We start from the raw sequence: 20599 nt of genomic DNA, 5'->3' as shown, positions 1-20599 counted from the left end.
TTTCAAAAATGAGACAGATCACATTTCTTTGCTTCAAATATTTAATACCTTCCTACTGCTTTTAGGATAAAAATTAGATTCCTTAATAAAAAGCCCAGAAGGCCTTGAACCGGATGCCTACCTCAATACCCTCACAAATTCAACTCTCATCAATCTCTGCAACACTTTAGCATGGCTAGCTTTCTTTCACTCCTTTAAGAAAAACGTAGTGGGCTTCCCCGATAGCTCAGTTGAATCCGCCTGCAATGCAGGAGACCAGGTTCAATTCCTAGGTTGGGAAGATCTGCTGGAGAAGGGAAAGGCTACCCACTCTAGCACTCTTGGGCTTCCCTTGTGGCTCAGCTGATAAAGAATTTGCCTGCAATGCGGGAGACCTGGGTTCGATCCCTGGGTTAGGAAGATGCCCTGGAGAAGGGAAAGGCTACCCACTCCAGTATTCTGGCCTGGAGAATTCCATGGACTGTATAGTCCATGGGGTCACAAAGAGTCAGGTGCGACTGAGCAACTTTCACTTTGACTTTCAAAAACGCTGTGGAATTAACCCCACTGGAACTTTTCAGTGTTCCCTCTCCCTGGAATGCCAATATCACCACCCCACTGCCACCATCATCCATCTCTTTATCCTTCTTAATGCCTACTCAGTCTTCAGATCTCATCTCAAGAAGTACTTCCTCAGAGATCCCTCCCTTCTGAAACTAGGCCAACTTTCCCCTCCTATATGCTTATTACTGCACATATCACTTAATAACTCTAACTGTAATTCTAAATGTATTTTTTGCAATTAATTTGTATTCTGTTTCTGTCAATCTACAAAGACTTTAAGGTCAATGAGGGAAAAGACTGTGCTTTGTTTGCACTATTTTATCTCTAGCACCCAGTGGAGTAGACATGCAATATTTTCTCAGTGAATCAACCAATACAGGAGTGACAGCAGAAGCCACACAACTGGACAGTGCTGCATAGGAATTCAGAAAGCTAAAAGGGAAGATGTGAGAGATATTCACACAGTGAGATATGGGGAAAACACTGTGGCTTATACATGATTTAACTTAAACTCCACACTACTTATATCAACCTGCCTTGCTGCTAAGTCACTTCAGTCATGTCCGACTCTGTGTGACCCCATAGACGGCAGCCCACCAGGCTCCCCCGTCCCTGGGATTCTCCAGGCAAGAACACTGGAGTGGGTTGCCATTTCCTTCTCCAATGCATGAAAGTGAAAAGTGAAGTCGCTCAGTGTCCGACTCTTAGTGACCCCATGGACTGCCGCCTACCAGGCTCCTCCGTCCACGGGATTTTCCAGGCAAGAGTACTGGAGTGGGGTGCCACTGCCAACCTGCCTTATGGCCTGTCAAATATACACTGTACACCTGCTTTAACCGATTAAAAAAAGAATATGTTGAAAAATTAAAATGGACTAATTGTAACTCAGGCATTCAAATTAGAGCTGGGTGGCCATTGTGGATATGGTTTCAAATACATTCCTGAATTGCTGAGAATTTGAATTTTCTGAACTGTATCAGATTCAAGGATATCACCAGCTGTTCTCAAAACAGTATCTGCTAGCAGCTGCCAACTGCAACCTTATAACTATACAATCATACTGGACTCCAACTAATCCTTACTTAACAAGCACCCTTACTTCTTGCCCACACCAATCATAATTCTGACAAACTACTCATGCAATTTTGCAATTTGTGCTGTTATAAGTGTCCTTCATTTTGTAGTTCAACAGAACACAATTCAAGTGCTTCTTTAATCTGCGTCTCCTGGGCTATAGTCTTTAGTTTGGCTCAAGTAAAACTCTTTCCTATTCCGAGTGTAGACTGTTAATTAGGATTATACCCCTCCAAGGGACTAGAATAATCCTGACAAAATATCACAAATTAGGAATCAAGCAGAGGAAATACGTTGGGGCGGGGGAAGCCTATCAAAATGTTTCAAACAGTTTTAAAAAGCAAAGAGTATCACAAAAGGCCCTCCAAAAAGTTTGAATTAAACACTAAATTTGACAATCAGGCAGCTAGCATTCTGGCAAAATAACTAATAATGTGAGATGCATAAAGGGGAATGTGGGGGAAAGCTCGTATCTTTCCAATTCCTCTGGAAGTAAGATTTCACACTCCTTAGCTTTCTTGATATACTAAAACCATGCTGGGCTGAATGAAACAGTAAATCTATGGACGACACATGTGCCATTTTGCATTTCAACCTTATTTCTATGTGGATGAGCCATTTTACGCAGCACTAGTTACATGACAAAGAATAATAACGAATATTCACACCTGAAACCTCGTTTTTGGTTCTCAAAGTACCTTACCTCCCAGAATCATCAAAACAGACATCTGTGTGTCCCTCTGTGTGTCCGTATCTCATGGGCTTCTGTGTGGCAGGCATTTTTTCCTTTACTTATCTGAAAATGTTTTATAAAAGTTAGTATTATTTTAAAGGACAAGAAAGCCGGGGGCTGATCGTAAAGAAGGGAGGTCAGTCTTCTGCGGGACACGCCCTCGGCAGCCCCTTACCCCCACCCGAGGGGCGCAAATAGGATATAGCGAAGGGTCCGTCCGACATAGGCAGGAAGAGAACACGCTTGTCTTCGATGGGCCGCACGGACGAGGCCAGCGAGGGGAGACTCACCTAGAGGACCGAACCTCCACAGCCGAGGAAAGGGACGGGGGAGCGAGCGCCGGCGCTGGCGCTTCCCGCGCTCGGCGTGGTCCCACACTGCGCCTGCGCTGGCCCGCCCACTCCCAGCGCGGTCCAGACCCGGGACGCCGGGCGGTGGCGTCAGCGGCGCGCACGCCGCTCGGGAAAAAGCCGGTTGCTGGGGGAGTGAGGAAGAAAGGGAGGGAGCCGAACACGGAAGTGGTGGCAGTGCCGGCGGAGCAGGTGGAGGCGGTGAGTGCGATGTCTGCGATGAGAACCCGGCACCTCAGGATGGGGGCTTGCAGACCGACAATCGCCTCGTAGGACTTACATGAGGTGCCGGAGTGGCTGGGCCTCCCTTCTCCACCTCAGCGAATACCCAGAGTGATGGCGGTGGTGATGGCGGCAGTTACAAGGATAGCCCCTGTTAAACTGCGTTCCGAGAGGTGAGTGGGGGAAGGGTGGTTTCTGCTTGGCCTTGCCCTCTCGGGGTCTGCTTCTACTTTGCTGGCGCTCCTCACTGGCAGCCATATCCGGGTCCCTGAACGGGTCCAGCCCCTCCTTGGGACCGGGCTAGAGAATGAAATGTCTGGGCTTGTTCTTTAAAGAAAAGGAAGACGAGACCCTTTTCAAGCCTTTAATCTTGGCATCCTCGACGCCTTCATCTTGTCATTTCTATAGCGGTGAAGGAGAGAAGACTTAATCTCAGTTCACGATTCCTGGAGGTGCGGCTGGTACATTAATGCTCGTTCTATAGGACATTGTACATGTGTCCCTTGAAGTAATTCGTGTTTCCCTATTCAGACTCCACCTAAAGTTCAATGAAGTGCATATCTTCTTTTATATCTATAAAAGAAGAGCTAAAGTGTATTGTTGAATACTTCATTGGATCCTTGCAGTCTTTGCTAAGGTCTTGGCCATTAAATTTATGCTTTGGTTGGATCTTCACGATCTCCATGTTGGGAGACCGATCTCTCATGAAAACCTTCACAACTGATATTTTTTTGTGGTACCCACCTTCTAATCTCAGTCGGATTTTGATTATGACATAAGTGAAACGTTTTTCCTTTGTAGAGTTTTCCCCATTGTTTTTCAGTCTAGTTTCATTGGGGAAAGTTGCAAACACATTTAGACAAACCGTGGTATTGTTCTTACCGCGTTGGCATTGTGTAAGGTGTTGCTTTAAGTACTAAGGCTCCAAATGAAGAGTGATTGGCTGAAAAGAACTTGGGATTTGTGGGGAAATAACCAACCTATTGTTTTTACACAAGAGCAAAAGATTCCTGAGATGATTCTTTCCGAGTGACTTAATTTTTGTCCGGAGATGTTTCATTGTTTAGATAGAACGATTTCTAGTTTGTGGTGTTTTTTTTTTTAATCCAAGTAAATATCATTGCATTGACTATGGGGTTCGAGACTAAGTCCGATAATATATTTCAGTGTAGTACTTTTCAGAGCTCAGCATAAGAAGAATCTGCAAATTTGGAACAAGCTTTGTAGGTATCAAATGCTCTAACTATAAAATCTGTAACACCATGTGACTTTAAAACTATGAATGGTGTTCGCGCTTCTCTCCTTTAACTCTGCCTTAGCAATCAAGCCATTTGATTCATAGGTTAAAGAAAAATGTGTATATGTATATGTTTTGCTTTGTTTTTTTACAGATTTAAAATGTATGGAATAAGCTTGGGCCTTAAAGCTGAACAAACCTAGATTTTAATTTTGACTCTCACAGTTACTCGTTGTGTGACCTTGAATATGCTTCTTTACTTTTTCTGAACGTCAGATTCCTCATCTCTAAAATGAAGATGACATCTATTTCCATAGAATTGTTATAGTAGATAGAAGATACTCATGAATGTATAAAAGTAAATTGTCTTGTGTTATTAATGGGGTACTTTGGGTGGGCATTTAATGGTTCATTCAAAATGGAGTTGTTTGAATCACTATTCAGTAAATTTTTTTGAACATTAAAAGGTGTATTCTTGCTTTTGCCAATGTGTTTTCACATTTCCATTTTTCAGTCAAATTTTAAAAAGAATTTTAACGTCTTCAGTTAATTCATGATGTTGTTGAGGGAAACAAACATTCAGCTAATACATACAAGACAATGGTGTGGTGATGAAATGTGTATAACTTGAATCTTAGTAAACATTGCCTGGTGATTTAAGATAATGTAGATTTTAAAAAAGAAACCAGTGCTGTTGTCTGCCACTGATGTGGCTGTCAGAGTTTTCCAAATGAATTTATCATAGCAGTGCATGTCTCATAGGAGTGAATAGCTAAATGAACTCACTGTAAATGATGCCAAGGTCGCAGCTTCAGCTGCAGTGAAGGTTAGTTAGCTTTGCTCTGTGGTGACCATTGATACTACCCTTAGGTTCACAAATATTGTTGTTCTCAAGGACAATAGGGTAAGAAAACATGAGTATATTACCATTCTACTGTGGCAGTATTACCTATATAAATAATAATATCACATAATCTTAGTTTATCCAGGAGGCTTATCAATATTGCCTTATGGGAGGAATGTTTAAAATTCCTTTTTAATAAAATATGTATTAGATATAAAAATTATTAATCTTATGAAAGATAAGGTTAGAAGAAGAGAGTAATAACAAAACTGAGAACAGAGTAAAAAAAATATTAAGACAGTTTAGAAATCTGAAGATTTTTGTATCTCTGAAAGTGTCAAACTTACCAGCCTATTTAATTTATTTTGGGGGTAAATAATACTTGCATATGTATAAACTTTTAAGGTATTAAAGTGGATACAGTGAAAGACCTTCTCTCAACCTACCCAATTCCACTGGCTAAGGACAGCTAGTATTTGACTCCTGTGTTGTTACAATGACAGTGGATCCTTACCACCGCAAAATAGATATAATCATTGTTTTATCAATAAAAAAATATCAAGGCTCAGTAAGGTGATGAGTTGTCAGAAGTCACACACCTAACCATGTGTCAGAACTAGAAATAGATCTTTTACTTCTGATCCAAGTAGTCTGCCAGACTGGCTCTCCAAGTCATAACTGTTGCCATAAAACTTAGAATTTAGTTTTATCAGAATATGAAGGCAATTTTAAGTCTAGAATAACATTATACTAGTTTGTATGTAAAACTTGTTACCTAGGCTTAAATGTAAGCATATATAATTATCATAAAGCCATGAAAAGAAGAATCTATGATCAGTTAAAAGAAAAAAACTTTGCCTACTATTTCTGTTGAAATTGATTTACTAAGCTTGTAAGAAACTACAGATTTTTTATAATTAAGTTTCATTATTTACACCCATAATATTTTTCAAGAACTTGAAACTTTAAAACTTTTTTAAAAAGAGCATGTTTAATATCAGGAGTAAAAGAAAGAGCTTTATGATATTTCAGAAATGATGAAGCATCCTCAGCCTCAGATTTTTGAGATATGTTTTTGTGTGGATTTTCTAGCCTTTTATGTAGCCTGTGTTTCCTTTCATTCTTTTTCCTTATTGCCACTTTCCTAGCTCTTATTTTTTGAAATTAGCTCATTCTACATGGAAGGTTCTGAGAAAACATAACATATTGCAGAATGTAATACATATTCTCATTAAGCTCAATGTATGCTATTTTCATACATTTTAACCCTGGCAGTAAAAACATGAGGCAGCTGGCATTATCCAGATTTAATAATGTGAACACTGAAGCTGAATGAGATTTTAAAACTCAGGAGAGACAGCTAGTAAGTGACAGAGTCTGAATTTTAGATCATGTTTAATGATTTAGCAACTCATGCTATTTCATCTGCACCATGCTTCATTTTTAAATATGATATAGTCAAAAACTAGATTGTTAATTTTTTAGGGACCTTTAAAACTTAAAAACTTTCTCTTAGACCAAATTACACTCATAGGAAGAAAGACTGCAAGGAAATTGGCCAAAATGTCTAAATTGATTGCTTCTAGGTAATTGAATTACAGTCTTTTCCCCTCCTTTTTGAACTTTCCTGAATGTTTCCTATATTTTAAAATATGCATATATTATTTTTATAATTAAAAAATTATAAATTGAAAGGAAAAAATATATCTGTACAATCCAATTTATTCTCTGAGAGTCACAATCAAGTATCTTAAGCATTCTGATTTCTAAAATTCTGTTAAGGTTCTTGTGCTTTTAGAAGTTTGTAGTGCCAGCCTTTAGTTTTCTGTTCCTCTTCACCCTAAATTAACCCTCTTCAGTGACAGGTCCTAGACATTTCTCTTTAGCTTGCATACCATAATGTACCTTCATTTTAATGTTAGCCCAAGTTAATGTTTCTTCCACAGTTTGTTCCACAAAAAGGGTTTACTTTGAGTTAAGTATAGGAAACTGTGGCCTAATCAGGTTTCTTAACCAAAGGACCTCTTGGAACCTTTTGCTATCTTTCAGTGGGGAAGTGATTTCCAAACTAGTTTGATAATGAAACTTCCAATTCTATAGAACACGTATTAATACCTTTTAGCACTAGTGTACACAGAAGTTCAGATTGGGGAACACTGGTATAAGCAAAATGTAGGAAATTAAGTGAAGAATGTTTGGAGAAGGGAAGAAAGGGTATAGTGGTGCCAATCAGTGTGTGTTTATTTGTGTTTTGTTTTCTCTTTTTCCAAATCAGTTAAGTCCCCTGAGCCATGGCTTGTTAGCATTGAAAAAGAGGTACTTTAAAATATTTACTGGAAAATGAACCTATATTGCTTTGGTAATGAGGAAAAAACACTTATAGTTCAGATGTTTCTCTCTTAAACATTTGAAAAAAACATTTTGCATGTTTTTTGATTAACATTCTGAGGAATTTATCTGTCGTATACTATCCAGGATATTCCATTTGTGGACTCTTAAGTGTTTCCTTAGAATCCAACACAAATATTAGCCTATGATCAAATATCAAGGACTCTGACCCACAGAATCCAATTTAAATATCATGGACTATGATCAGAATGCATTCAAGGAGTTTTGGGACACATAATAGCAGGTAAACTTTGGAATAATAGATTTAATAAGGAAATTACTACCAGAATAATAATTTATCTGGGAATTCTTTATATAGTATAGTAAATTATTCTTTATAAGGTCAAATTTAATACTTACATGAATTCTGGTCTTAAATAGACATCAGCATTGTGGACATAGTAGTTCAATGACTAATTAATATATACAATAATCCTCTGTTATCTAACATCATAGAGAATACAAATGAAGTTTCTAGATAAATGAGGTTTAACCCTTTATTTACTTTTACAACAGTTTTCAATGGAAATTTGAATTAAAATCATCTTTCCAGCCTTATTCAAGAGAACTAACTAAATGTCATTTAAATCTGTTGTTAGTCTAGGATGGTCACTTTGGGTATTCAGTCTTTTATCGCTATCTGTGCAGTTGATTGTAGAACCTGGGATCAAATGGCTAGTGAATCTGGGAACTTGATTTCTTGAAAAAGGCTTTTATATAAACTTACTTTAGACACTTGCCACTTCCTCATTAAGAAATAATGATTTTAAAAATGTCACTGTGTAGTCCCCAAGGTATTGTAACTTAGATGCCTTCATAAAAAATTATTGAATCAAGAGTCAAAGCAACCTTCTCCCAAGTGATTCTTTGACTCTCTTAAAAAAAGAAAAGTTTCTTCGCAGTTACTAAGAAAGACTGTTGATTTGTCAACATTTTTCAAGATATCATCTTTGATTTCTATACTACATAAAAATGGTTGTAAAGCCACTTCTTTTTTTCACTTTGTATCTCATCTTCTACTTCATTTTTACAAAGTTTATGTAAAACTCCAACTATTAATGATAGGGTTGAGGGGACTCATTAAGATTCAGAACCTTACACTGTTTTTTAACACTCAGACTTTATGTGTATAGACAAACGTTTGGCAAGACACCAGAACGTTTTTTTAAAACTCATTTTTACTCTTTAAAAATAAATTTTTTTCACTAAAAACTAATGTTATTTTTATTGAGAGAAATGTAATTGAATTTTTTAATATTGTGCATTTTGGTTTAATGCAACTTTCAGAAGAGATTAGATCTTCTGCCATGTGTTTTAAGTGTAAAGATGCAAGAGTTTATATACATTTTTATCTTATTGTAACAAAATCATGTAATAGTGAAGGAAATTCTGAATATCTTCTTTTTCTAAAAAGCTTTCTCCATAGCCTTTTTTTTTTAAGCAGTTACTTTCTCAGTAGTAATTCTGATGTTACCTAAACCATAAATAGCCAGTTAAATATTTTGTCTTGCCTTTTTTCTTAATGTATCTGTTAAGTAACTTCTCAGAGCTGCTTATTATCCCAATAAAGGTCATCAAACTAAGAACACTTGTCATTTTGAAAAAGAAAAATATATAACTTGTCTTATAATATTAGCAACTAAACTGTGGGAAATTCTTAAAGAGATGGGAATATCAGACCACTTTACCTGCCTCCTGAGAAATCTGTTTGCAGGTCAAGAAGCAAGTTAGAACTGGACATGGAACAGACTGATTCAAAATTGGGAAAGGAGTATGTCAAGGCTATGTGTTGTCACCCTGCTTATTTAACTTATATGCAGAGTACATCATGCAAAATGCCGAGCTGGATGAAGCACAGCCAGAATCAAGACTGCTGGGAGAAATAGCAACAACCTCAGATACGCAAATGGTACCACTCTTGTGGCAGAAAGCAAAGAACTAAAGAGCTTCTTAATGAAGGTGAAAGAGGAGAGTGAAAAAGCTGGCTTAAAACTCAATATTCAAAAAAATAAGATCATGGCATCCAGTCTCATCACTTCATGGCAAATAGATGGGGAAAGAGCACAGACAGAGACACACTTTATTTTCTTGGGCTCCAAAATCACCGCAGATGGTGACTGCAGCCATGGAACTCAAAGATGCTTGCTCCTTGGAAGAAAAGCTATGACAAACCTAGATAGAGTATTAAAAAGAAGAGCCATCACTGCCAACAAAGGTGCATCTATTCAAAGCTATGGTTTTTCCAGTAGTCATGTATGGATGTTAGAGCTGAACCACAAAAAGGCTGAACGCCGATGAATTGATGCTTTTGAACTGTGGCGTTGGAGAAGACTCTTGAGAGTCTCTTGTACTGCAAGGAGATCAAACCAGTCATTCCTAAAGGAAATAAGTCCTGAATATTCATTGGAAGAACTGATGCTGAAGCTGAAGTTCCACTACTTGGCCACCTGATGAAAAAAAAAGCCAACTCATTAGAAAAGACCCTGATGCTGGGAAAGATTGAAGGCAGGAGGAAAAGGGGATGACAGAGGACAAGATGGTTGGATGGTATCACTGACTTAGTGGACATGAGTTTGAGCAAGCTCTGGGAGATGGTGAAGGACAGGGAAGCCTGGCATGCTGCTGTCCATGGGGTCACAAAGAGTTGGAAACAAAGTTGGAAACAACTGAGTGATAGAACTCTGCCCTGAGATAACTAGCAAACTTTGTGTTAGTAGAATTTCCATGGTCATGTCTATTCACAAATATTGTAAAGATTCTCTTATGTAAGATAATATAATCCACAAATGTATTCCAACAACATGGAAGCAGTTGTGATCCACTAAAAGTGCACAAAGAAATGGAGAGGGTTGCCATCAAGTACTTAGCTTTTTGGAGCTCCCACTCCTCCCCCCAGAAAACACCTCATCAGACAAGTACCCATCTCACAATGAGTAATGGGAACATTGCCAATCATATATTCAATATTAATAGAGTTTTCTAATTTTTAGACAAGTATAAATACAAGTTAAATTTTCTTCCTACTTTGAAGACTACAACATTAAGTGGCATTCTGGCCAATATATCAATATGGTAAGTAAGTAAGTTTTAGTCACTCAGCCGTGCCCAGCTCTTTGCGACCCTATGGACTGCAGCCCACCAGGCTCCTGTGTCCGTGAGATTTTCTAGGCAAGGATACTGGAGTGGGTTGCCATTTCCTTCTGCAGGGGATCTTCCCGACCCAAGAACCAAACCCAGGTCTCCTGCACTACAGGCCAGATTCTTTACCCACTGAGCTACAAGGGAAACCCATTGATATGGTATATTTTACCAAATACATTTTTTTCCATAAGTTTATAAAAAGTGGAACTTCTGAAGCATGAACTGAGTCATCTGTCAAAAGAATAGCTATGTAAAATTTATATAAGGCTATAGTGCTTAGATACCAAAAGATAACCAGTCAGAAGATTTTCTGTGCATTAACTCTTTAAGTGCAGGTATGGAAAATTCATCTAGGACAATGGTATTTTTCACTTTATTTTTTGGATACCTGTAGCAATAGTATATGTAAGAACAGTTAACCTAAAATCCAGAGATACTTAATTGATTACTCCTATTATGTACAGGTTGGTAAGCCTTACCAAAATAAATCTGTTTTGTTAGCATTTAAACTTGTTTTGAGTGAGGCTGGAAGTCAGTTCTCTGGTGGAAAACGTCAAATTGTTCTTAGCTTCATAGTCTGTTGAGTTTTAGCAATGTCTAGCTTATTAATCCTTTTTTATTTTGAAAGGTTAGCTATCATCCTGAAAGTTATATGTGCTCATAAACTATAGTTAGCACTGGGCTAGAGACAGAGGTATTTCAGTGATTTCTTTACTTATGAACTATTTCTATAAAACTGTCTTGGGTGCTATAATAAAACAACATATGTAATATCTGTTTCTTTTTTAAAAAAGAAATGTTAACCTTTATTGTATACTTGCTCCATTTAGAATCTGAGCTACATATGTATTTTACATACCTTATTTCTTCTAATTCCTACTAGCCTAATGAAATATATAGCATCAGTGTCTCCATTTTATAGATGAAGAAACTGAGATTTTAAGGTCATATGGCTAGTACAAAATCTATTTTATTTCTCATTACTTTCATGGTTACTTTTTCCCTCCAAGTTCTTTGTGTTTTAGTAACTTGTTTATTTTAAAGGCTTTCCTCAAAAGTCTAGTAACCTATCATAATCTAGAGTAAATGAAGCACAACAATGCTGTCTGAAAGTACAAGTAAGCAGGCATGGCTTATGGATGGATGAGCCTCACAGAATGCCTGGGTGTCCCTCCAGCTTTTTATTGGAGGATTTCCAGTTACCAGAATCTATAGATCTTTTCTCTTTGGTTATTCTGTTTCTCCAGTTTAGTACTGTCCAATCTCTTATTAGGGAGGTGTAAGTTTGACCACTGGAATTCTGGAAGTTGGATGGAAGAATGGAGCAGGGAACTTTCTGATTTTAGTCCCAGGCCTCCCATCTATCCTTACTATGTCTGGTATCCAAAGTCTTGAGCCTTTCTGGTTCAATTTCTCCAAATAATAAAATCCTATCTCCTCTAAGTATGAGAGTAAGAACCAGAGAGATCTAACTGCCCTAACACAAATTTTCAACCTGCTTCCCCATTTTTCTGAACTGTTCTCCATACATACTTTCTGTAGAATCTGGTGCCTCTGAGTGTCCTGGACTTTGCCTGCTCTGTTGTCTTCTCATTAACATTGCCTCTGTGCCTGGTGTCACCAACCTCTCCACTGCTGAGTCAGTCATTGCTCCTCTGTTTTCTGTCCTTGTATTTTGTCACTCAGGTTATAGATACATGATAGTTTCATTGAAGATGAGATTTGTGTTTTTATTGCTCATTTTCCCTTGTTTTGGGCTGATTTCTGAGAGAAAAGTGGAGCAAAAAGATTTTCACTTAGCCATTTTTAAACTGCATCATTATTTCTTTTATAATTAGAAAAAAACCAAAGCTATTTTCTTTTTGAGGGGAAATCAGCTATTCATTTAGAAATTTAATATGGATAGCAGTAATTATAACTAAAGAAAGTATTGGAATCACCAAAAGAGTTTGTAGGAGACTTGGTTGTTTTTGAAGAGAGTGATGAAAGCAGACCCTGGTAAAGGTGGGAATGTCATCAAGAGCAGAGGTGTGGAATTAGCTCTGATAACAGGAAGATGAGCATGTTTATATGCAGTGGAGTAAAGTTGACCTTAGAATTAATAATCTGCTCTTTGATATTTTTAAAGTAAATAAAAACACTAGATATTTTAAATTTTACATAATATACTTTTCACATTATCACATTGAATAAAAAAGTTGAAAGTATGTAATATTAACAAAAAAATATCTGCTTGGGGCGCTTATTTAATTTTTTTAATCTTGAAAAGTATAAGTGTAAGCTCTTAGTAATAAGAGACTTTTCTGATCAATGACCTCATATTGTTCAGCGTACTCTGTAGCTTCTGCCTGTTTATTTTTGTTCAGTGGAATTTAGTCAATGAACAACCAAAGCATACTGTTAAATATAATTTGGTATACTAAGTGATGATGTTTCTTTCAAATTTAGATTTTAAAATATTTTTTCTCTGTGAATTTTAAATGATTATGTACCAGTGAGCTCACTAAATCAAAACAATAAGTATAATCACCTGATGCTATTCTTTGTTTAGTAATCAGGTACTTCATATGACAAGGGCTTCCCTGGTGATTCTGTGGTAAAGAATCTGCCGGCCAACGCAGGAGGTGCAGGTTCAATCCCTGGGTCAGGAAGATCCTCTGACGAAGAAAATGGCAACCCACTCGAGTATTCTTGCCTGGAAAATACCATAGCAGGCTACAGTCCATGGGGTTGCAAAGAGTAAAACACAACTTAGCGATTAAACAACAACAACAACTTTATATGGCAAGCCTTTATCATTAGTTCATACTTTTAAGCACGTCCCAATCATATTTGCCATTGCAGATGCTTATTTCAAACTCTACTGCTATGAAAATGGATTTTGGTAGCTCTCAACATTACTTAACTGTTGGGATGGTTGAGAATATTGAGTACAACCGATTTTCTTAATTATAAAATTCAATATCCATTTATAAAATATTTGAGATTATAAAATCCCTCCCCCCAAACTTGGACTTAAATCTTATTCCATCTAATAATAGCTAAGTAGTTTTTATCTATGACCAATCATTACTATTAATTTTAAAAATTTGTTTACATTATAAATTTTAGGCTATCTACCCAATTTCATAGGAAAGGCATTGCCCTATAGAACTTTGTTTTTTTGAAATTATCAGGAAGAATATATAAGTGTGTGTGTGTGTATGTGTGTGTGTAAAATAACAAATTTTTATCCAATTCCAAATTTTCCACACACCATGTAGACTAATAGTGAAATTGACCAAATATTTAAATGAGTTGACAAAAATTACGTTGGGAATTCTTGCATGACGTTTCTACTGTTCAGTGCTGATTATTTATTTAATAAATTCTTAACAGCTTTTATAACTTAAAATTGTTCATATTTTCAATCAGTAGAAAAGAAAATGAAAGAAAAAAAAAAAACGAGAGAGAAGGAAGGTTGTTGTTGTTGTCTAGTCACTAAGTCAGTCATGTCTGACTCTTGTGATTCTGTGGGCTTAGCCTCCCAGCTTCCTCTGTCTGTGGGCTTTCCCAACAAGAATACTGAAGCAGGTTGCCATTTCCTTCTCCAGGGGATCTTCCTGACCCAGGGATTGAACCCGTGTCTCCTACACTGCAGACAGATTCTTTACCACTGAGCCACTGAGGAAGCCTACAAGGAGGGTGAAAGTGAAAGTCGCTTAGTTATGTCTGACTCTTTGCAATCCCATGGACTGTAGAGTCCATGGAATTCTTCAGGTTCCCAACCTAGGGATCGAACCCAGGAGGGTAGTGATAGTTAAATACCAGCTCATAGTTTTCTCATCTCTGACAAAGAATTCCCTGGTCTGCTGTGAAATTAAAAAATAAACCAGAAATTGTTAACATTTCAGACATATATTTTGGCTGACAGGATGCTTAGCTTTTTTGATTCACATTGACAAGTAGCTATGGGAAAGAAACTCAGATTCTTGACTCAATGGCACTATAGAATTATTAGTATATGGTAAAGTAGTTTATTTAAATGAGAACAAAATATCTTGGAACTGCCTTCCAACATTTCCAGTACTTTTTTGAAAAACTATATTAATTATCTATGGCAAAAACCACTACAATATTATAAAGTAATTAGCCTCCAATTAAAATAAATTAATTTTTAAAAAACCAAAAAAAAGTGTATTATCCCTTTTCATCTTGTATATAATTGGGACTTGATATATAAACTATGCAATGTTAATGACAATTAATGATCTTTATTTTTTTTCCTTAGATACATCCAGAAAGTACCCAGAAGAAATATTCTACTGGAAAAATTGAAAAAGCATTATTTATAACACTGGAATTTGTGGACAGTTTGTTAAAATGGCAGAAAATAGTGAAAGTAATAGTAAAAATGTAGATGTAAGGCCCAAAACTAGCCGGAGTCGAAGTGCTGACAGAAAGGATGGTTATGTGTGGAGTGGAAAGAAGTTATCTTGGTCAAAAAAGAGTGAAAGTTGTTCAGATGCTGAAACAGTGAGTGCTGTCGAGAAAACTGAAGTTCCTTTAAGGAGCCAAGAAAGGAAGCACAGCTGTTCATCTATCGAGTTGGATTTAGATCATTCCTGTGGGCATAGATTTTTAGGCCGATCTCTTAAACAGAAACTGCAAGATGCTGTGGGGCAGTGTTTTCCAATAAAGAATTGTAGTAGTCGGCACTCTTCAGGGCTTCCATCTAAAAGAAAAATTCATATCAGTGAACTCATGTTAGATAAGTGTCCGTTCCCACCTCGATCAGATTTAGCCTTTAGGTGGCATTTTATTAAACGACACACTGCTCCTATAAGTCCCAAATCAGATGAATGGGTAAGCACAGACTTGTCTCAGAGCGAATTGAGGGATGGTCAGCTAAAACAACGAAGAAACATGGAAGAGGTCAGCTGCTTCTCACATACCAGTGTTCAGCCCTGTGTCATAACCAGTAACAATTCTTCGGGTAGAGGTGGTCCTGGGACTGACTCTATAGTGAACCTGGCTTCAAATAACAGCATAGAAGATAGTGACATGGATTCAGATGATGAAATTATAACACTTTGCACAAGTTCCCGGAAAAGAAACAAACCCAAATGGGAAATTGATGAAGAAATCCTGCAACTGGAAACACCTCCCAAGTACCATACTCAGATTGATTATGTCCACTGTCTTGTACCAGACCTCCTTCAGATCAATAATAATCCATGTTACTGGGGTGTTATGGATAAATATGCAGCTGAAGCTCTACTAGAAGGAAAACCAGAAGGCACCTTTTTACTGCGAGATTCAGCACAGGAAGACTATTTATTCTCTGTTAGTTTTAGACGCTATAGTCGTTCTCTTCACGCTAGAATTGAACAGTGGAATCACAACTTTAGCTTTGATGCACATGATCCTTGTGTCTTCCATTCGCCTGACATTACTGGGCTCCTAGAGCATTATAAGGACCCGAGTGCCTGTATGTTCTTCGAACCACTTTTATCCACTCCTTTAATTCGGACTTTCCCCTTTTCCCTGCAGCATATATGCAGAACAGTTATTTGTAACTGTACAACTTACGATGGCATTGATGCCCTTCCAATTCCTTCTTCCATGAAATTATATCTGAAGGAATATCACTATAAATCAAAAGTTAGAGTACTCAGGATTGATGCACCAGAACAACAATGCTAGAAAAAGGGTAGGAACAAGGGAGTGGTTATATATGTATTTTCATTTAATACTTTATTTTTCTTATTATACCACTTTGAATTTTTCTACAAGGGCAGTTGAAGTCCAAAATAAACTTCTGCCCTAAATTTTACTTGCAGATCAGTTTATTTTTATTAGGATACAGTAATTGTTGAACAATAATAATGGTTACACACTAGGGGTTAATGGATATTTTTGACCAGGTTTGGTTTTTGTTTTTACCATGTAGATTGTATACTTAATTTTTTTCTTTTCTTAATTGTAACTTAAATATGATCCAGGGATATTTGAAGTTTGTAGGCATTGCAAACACATTTAAATAATCTGTATTTCATACTTTTCTTTAAAAATAATTGTTTCTTTTCCTATATATAACATATAAAACGCTTTGTTAACCTATGTCATTGGCATTCCTAACATAAGATATAGTTTCCACATCATCCTTTCATTTGTTTTAAAAGCCTTCGGTAAAGCTGTGTGTGTTGTAATTTACTAATAGGGATGTTAAAAGTTAACAAAATGGCTTCAAATCAAACTTGATGTGTTTTCATTTTAAATATTAATTGTAAAGCTGAATTACTAAATTTGATTAATCAGGTCAGTAAGAATCAAATGAGGACATGATATCTTAGAGGTGAATTTATTCTTCTGTAATGTGGCATGGTCATTTATTATTCCTTGAATAGATCTTTCTCTCAAACTTGGAAGAGTTACCATCTTCAGAACATAAGTATTATTCCCTTCTCACTGGAAGCTTTAAAAATAATGATACTACTATTAGTAACTAGTAATTACTAAATAATAAAGCAACTGGGGTTTTTTCTGTATTGACTTGTGAACTGTTGCTTCTGCTTAGCTCTTTTTTAGAAACTGAGCCTGTTACTTTGGAGAGATGCCACAGTTTATAAACAGCCACAAATTTCCATTGGTAACCAAAGAGACCTAAGTAGTTTTCCATTATTTTGACTTGAGCTTGAATAAGGATTCAAGAAGTAAACATGGAGCTTAGTATTCAGGGAACTTAATACTGGTTTTGATCTTCAGATTTCAGGTAACTATTCCTATTTTCAGAACTAACATATCTTTAGTATGGCTTCAGAAAAAGGAAAACATTTTGAGAGCTATATTGCTTATGCCATACTGAACAATACTGGGCACTGGGTATAATATTTTTAAGTTTAGCATCTCAAGAACAGAGAAGCATTTTTTAGAAAACATTATCCCAATATAATATAAATGAAGTGATAGCCTATTTAACTTTTCTTTTTTAAAGAATCAATAATAAATTTCCTAGACAGTTACTTCTTCTGGTGAGTTGTCTACCCCTTTGTACAAATTAGCATTTTTAATATAGTAAATTGATCTCTTGATGCTAGTTTATCTAGTAGGAAGCTGTTTCTACCTAGATTGAAAGAAATTTGACTCAAATTTCCCAGTTAGATGTTTCTTAAGTATTGCTTTTATGTCGAAGTAGCATTTCCCTTTCCTACAGTTCTGCTGTTAACATAAAGATGGCATTTAAAATTAATTGCTTTAAAATAAGTTTTTAGCAGTTATCACAAAATTGAACAAGAAAATCTCTTACCATTATCTTCTAGCATCCTTTTTTCTCAAGTGATCTCAAGATTGTCTTGGTTCCAGTGAGGGTTAGCTACTAAAATAGCACCTCTCTCAGCAGTGATGAGGCTCAGGATAACAACATCAGTGTCAGGATAAATCTCTCTTCTAAAGATGATATTTCCCTTTTACAAAAGTTGGACAGTCTCATACTACCTCATCTTTCTTGTGGCGCTTTTGTAGATCACTGAGAAGCTTATCTTATTTACCAATATAATGCTTCCTAAACATCCATCTTTGGTGAAGAAAATTAACAGTATGGTTAGACTCTACCCATAATTATAGTTTTTTATCAGAATTTGATATTGAGACTTTCTGTTTCTATGAAACAATATTGTTTTAAATATTTTTCTTTTAAAGATAACTTTTTATCAATACAGAAAAACCTAAGGAATGATTAGCTAATGAATATTCTGTTAAAGGTAATTTTATAAAGAAAAAGAAAATATGCTGTCTTTTATAATGGTAAAAATTAGTATTTATATGAAAATCAAGATCTAAGTAGCCTTTCATATATTCAAACTGGTTGCTTGTGATATATTTTCTCTGCTTTCTTATTTTTTTCAACTTCAAGGTATTGATAGCTGTTAACATTTTCAAAATACTGCCATTTATATAGCCTTGAAGCAGATGATCTAATAAATGAGAGCAGGAAAGAGACTCATTTACTCTGAAACAGTTTGTATTTTTTCCTTTGGTATTTGCTACAGTGAAAAGAAATCGGGAAAGTAGAAATGTAAGATTTGAGAAGGGAATTGATTACCATGAAGGGAAAAGAAGAGTAAGAATTCTTTAGAGCATGAAGCGATTGGAATTTAGAAAGGTTAAGTCTTTCTCAGTGACTTTTTGAGGACACATTTGAAAGAGCATTCAGCATTCAGAAATTAACTCATTAAAAATATACTTACTGGAATTATGTGTAAGTAAATGAGTATAAATTTTGAGAGGAACAATGTGGGGAGATATATAAATATAAATTTTGTAGCTAAGTTGAACACTGAGCATTTGAAAAGTGTGTAAATTTCAGTCGAGAAAGCATTCAGCATGGTGGAAATGTAGTGCTTACTGGTGAGAGCGGATGGGGCTAAAAGAAACGATAAAATATTAAAATTAAGAATTTAGGCATCACCTCAGGGGAAAGCCTTGACAGTGAAAGGGAACTACTTAATCGCTAATAGCTAGTCTGGACCAGACACTTAAATGCGCTTTGGGAATCATCCTGCACTAACCAGGAAACAAACTTTGATTTTTCTATTTCTCTCTGAAGCTTTCAAGAGTACCCCCAAGCCCGCCTCCCCTTTTTTTAAGCTACAGCATCTTGATTCATACTGTACTTCCCGAAACATGCTGAATGGATTTTTTAGGTTACCTGAGCATTTTGTATGAAGAATTATATCTGATCTTTCTATAACTGTGCCATTCACTTAAATAATTCATGGAATGGTTTAATTTAAAGGAAGACCTAATAGGAAGAAGATTAAAGGAAGCTTTTAGTCAGCCTGTGGCTAGATTTATTGATTTGGTGATCAGACTTGTGTTCTTTCCTGAATTTTAGCTAATGGCAAACTGTGGTCAAAAAATGGCTTTCAGTTAAAGTTTTGACTTCTTATTGTAAATAATATAAAGAATGTCTAAGTAATTAGAAATCCTTTTTAAAAAGTAGAGCAAATGTGGCAAATAGGATTCATTATACAAATTCCATTTCTTTTTATAAAAAACAAACCATTATCATTTATTCATGAGCCAAAGCCATTAAGAAGATAAATCAAGTTATCAGCTTCCTGTCTCTCTGAAATTTGGATCATTTTATAGATCCATGTAATAGAGAGCTTCCTTCCTATGAAACGAAAATCTTGAGACCTAACTCTTAGACTCTTAGTTTTCATTAAAAATCTTTTTTGTCACTTTTAGCTATAATCAGAGTCAAATAGATTATACATTCATTTTGGTAGAGGAAATTTCACAGGAAGTGGACTTAATTATACAACATTCCCTGAGGCAACACAAGGGAAACAATGTTTAAAGTAGATTGTGCTTAGGTAATTTAATGCCCAAATGAATAAAAGATTTTAAGTCAAGCAGATTATTGTTTCTACTTTGGGGAAAAAAAATGTTTACAATCTTCATTTTACATAGACAGTTTTACATTCATTTTTACTTCTGAAGAATGGACAGAAAGCACAAGGGGTTTTTCTCTTTTAATGGTCTAGAAATAAGCAACACTACAAAAGTGTACTATTAACACATGAAGATAGTGGAGACAAAACGGAAGTAACTATGGCTTCTAAAAAATGTAGACTAATGGATATAATCCAATGAAAAGGAATTTAAGGCACATGACTCCTATTTCAAATAAAGACAGTCTTTTTACTTTTTAATTTTGAATACATTACTCAATTCTCTCTTTAATTTCCTAGCACATAAAATATAGATGATAATAGATGTCACTTGACTTCCTGCAGGTTAATTCTTTATGGTCCAAGAGGTGACCCTTGGAGCATACTTGAAAATATTTCTGTATAGCTGTTAAGTACTAACGTGATGACAGGTTTTCAGAGTTTCCCCTTAGAGAACCCTGCAGATTCACATTCATTTCTTTTAGTCTGTAAAGGCCTTCTTGACTTGATTTGACAATAAAGATAATGGTACAATTTGAATTTATGGTTTAGACTCTGCAATTAGATGAACAGTTGCAATTTCCTCCTACTCTTAATAAGGTTTATGTAAAATTGATGTTTGCCTAAGTT

The 20599-nt window shown here is 36.0% G+C and overlaps 2 protein-coding genes across 4 annotated transcripts in view; one reads left to right on the top strand and one right to left on the bottom strand.

Moving 5' to 3' along the window:
* WDHD1 (WD repeat and HMG-box DNA binding protein 1) overlaps nt 1-2722 on the bottom strand; it is a 53678-nt gene extending 50956 nt beyond the window's left edge. For all 3 annotated transcript variants that reach the window (XM_005905050.2, XM_070377801.1, XM_070377802.1), the window contains exons 1-2: nt 2641-2722; nt 2321-2413 (exon numbers count right to left, since the gene is read on the bottom strand). In XM_005905050.2, coding sequence (XP_005905112.1) covers nt 2321-2397 — 77 coding nt within the window. In that variant the 5' untranslated portion in view covers nt 2398-2413; nt 2641-2722. The remainder of the gene's footprint in view (nt 1-2320; nt 2414-2640) is intronic.
* A 107-nt stretch (nt 2723-2829) lies between these two features.
* SOCS4 (suppressor of cytokine signaling 4) lies at nt 2830-18517 on the top strand. The gene is made up of 2 exons (XM_005905049.2): nt 2830-3095; nt 14803-18517. The coding sequence occupies exon 2, from the start codon at nt 14895-14897 to the stop codon at nt 16215-16217; it is 1323 nt and encodes a 440-aa protein (XP_005905111.1). The 5' UTR covers nt 2830-3095; nt 14803-14894; the 3' UTR covers nt 16218-18517.
* Nucleotides 18518-20599: the final 2082 nt, after the last annotated feature.

This window comes from Bos mutus, chromosome 10 (assembly GCF_027580195.1).
Source record: "Bos mutus isolate GX-2022 chromosome 10, NWIPB_WYAK_1.1, whole genome shotgun sequence".
Lineage (NCBI taxonomy): Eukaryota > Metazoa > Chordata > Mammalia > Artiodactyla > Bovidae > Bos > Bos mutus.
This window is presented reverse-complemented; position numbering and strand designations above follow the sequence as displayed.

What these genes read in the sequence shown, in the direction of transcription:
- SOCS4 (XM_005905049.2), top strand. Translation starts at nt 14,895, where the DNA reads ATGGCAGAAAATAGTGAAAGTAATAGTAAAAATGTAGATGTAAGGCCC.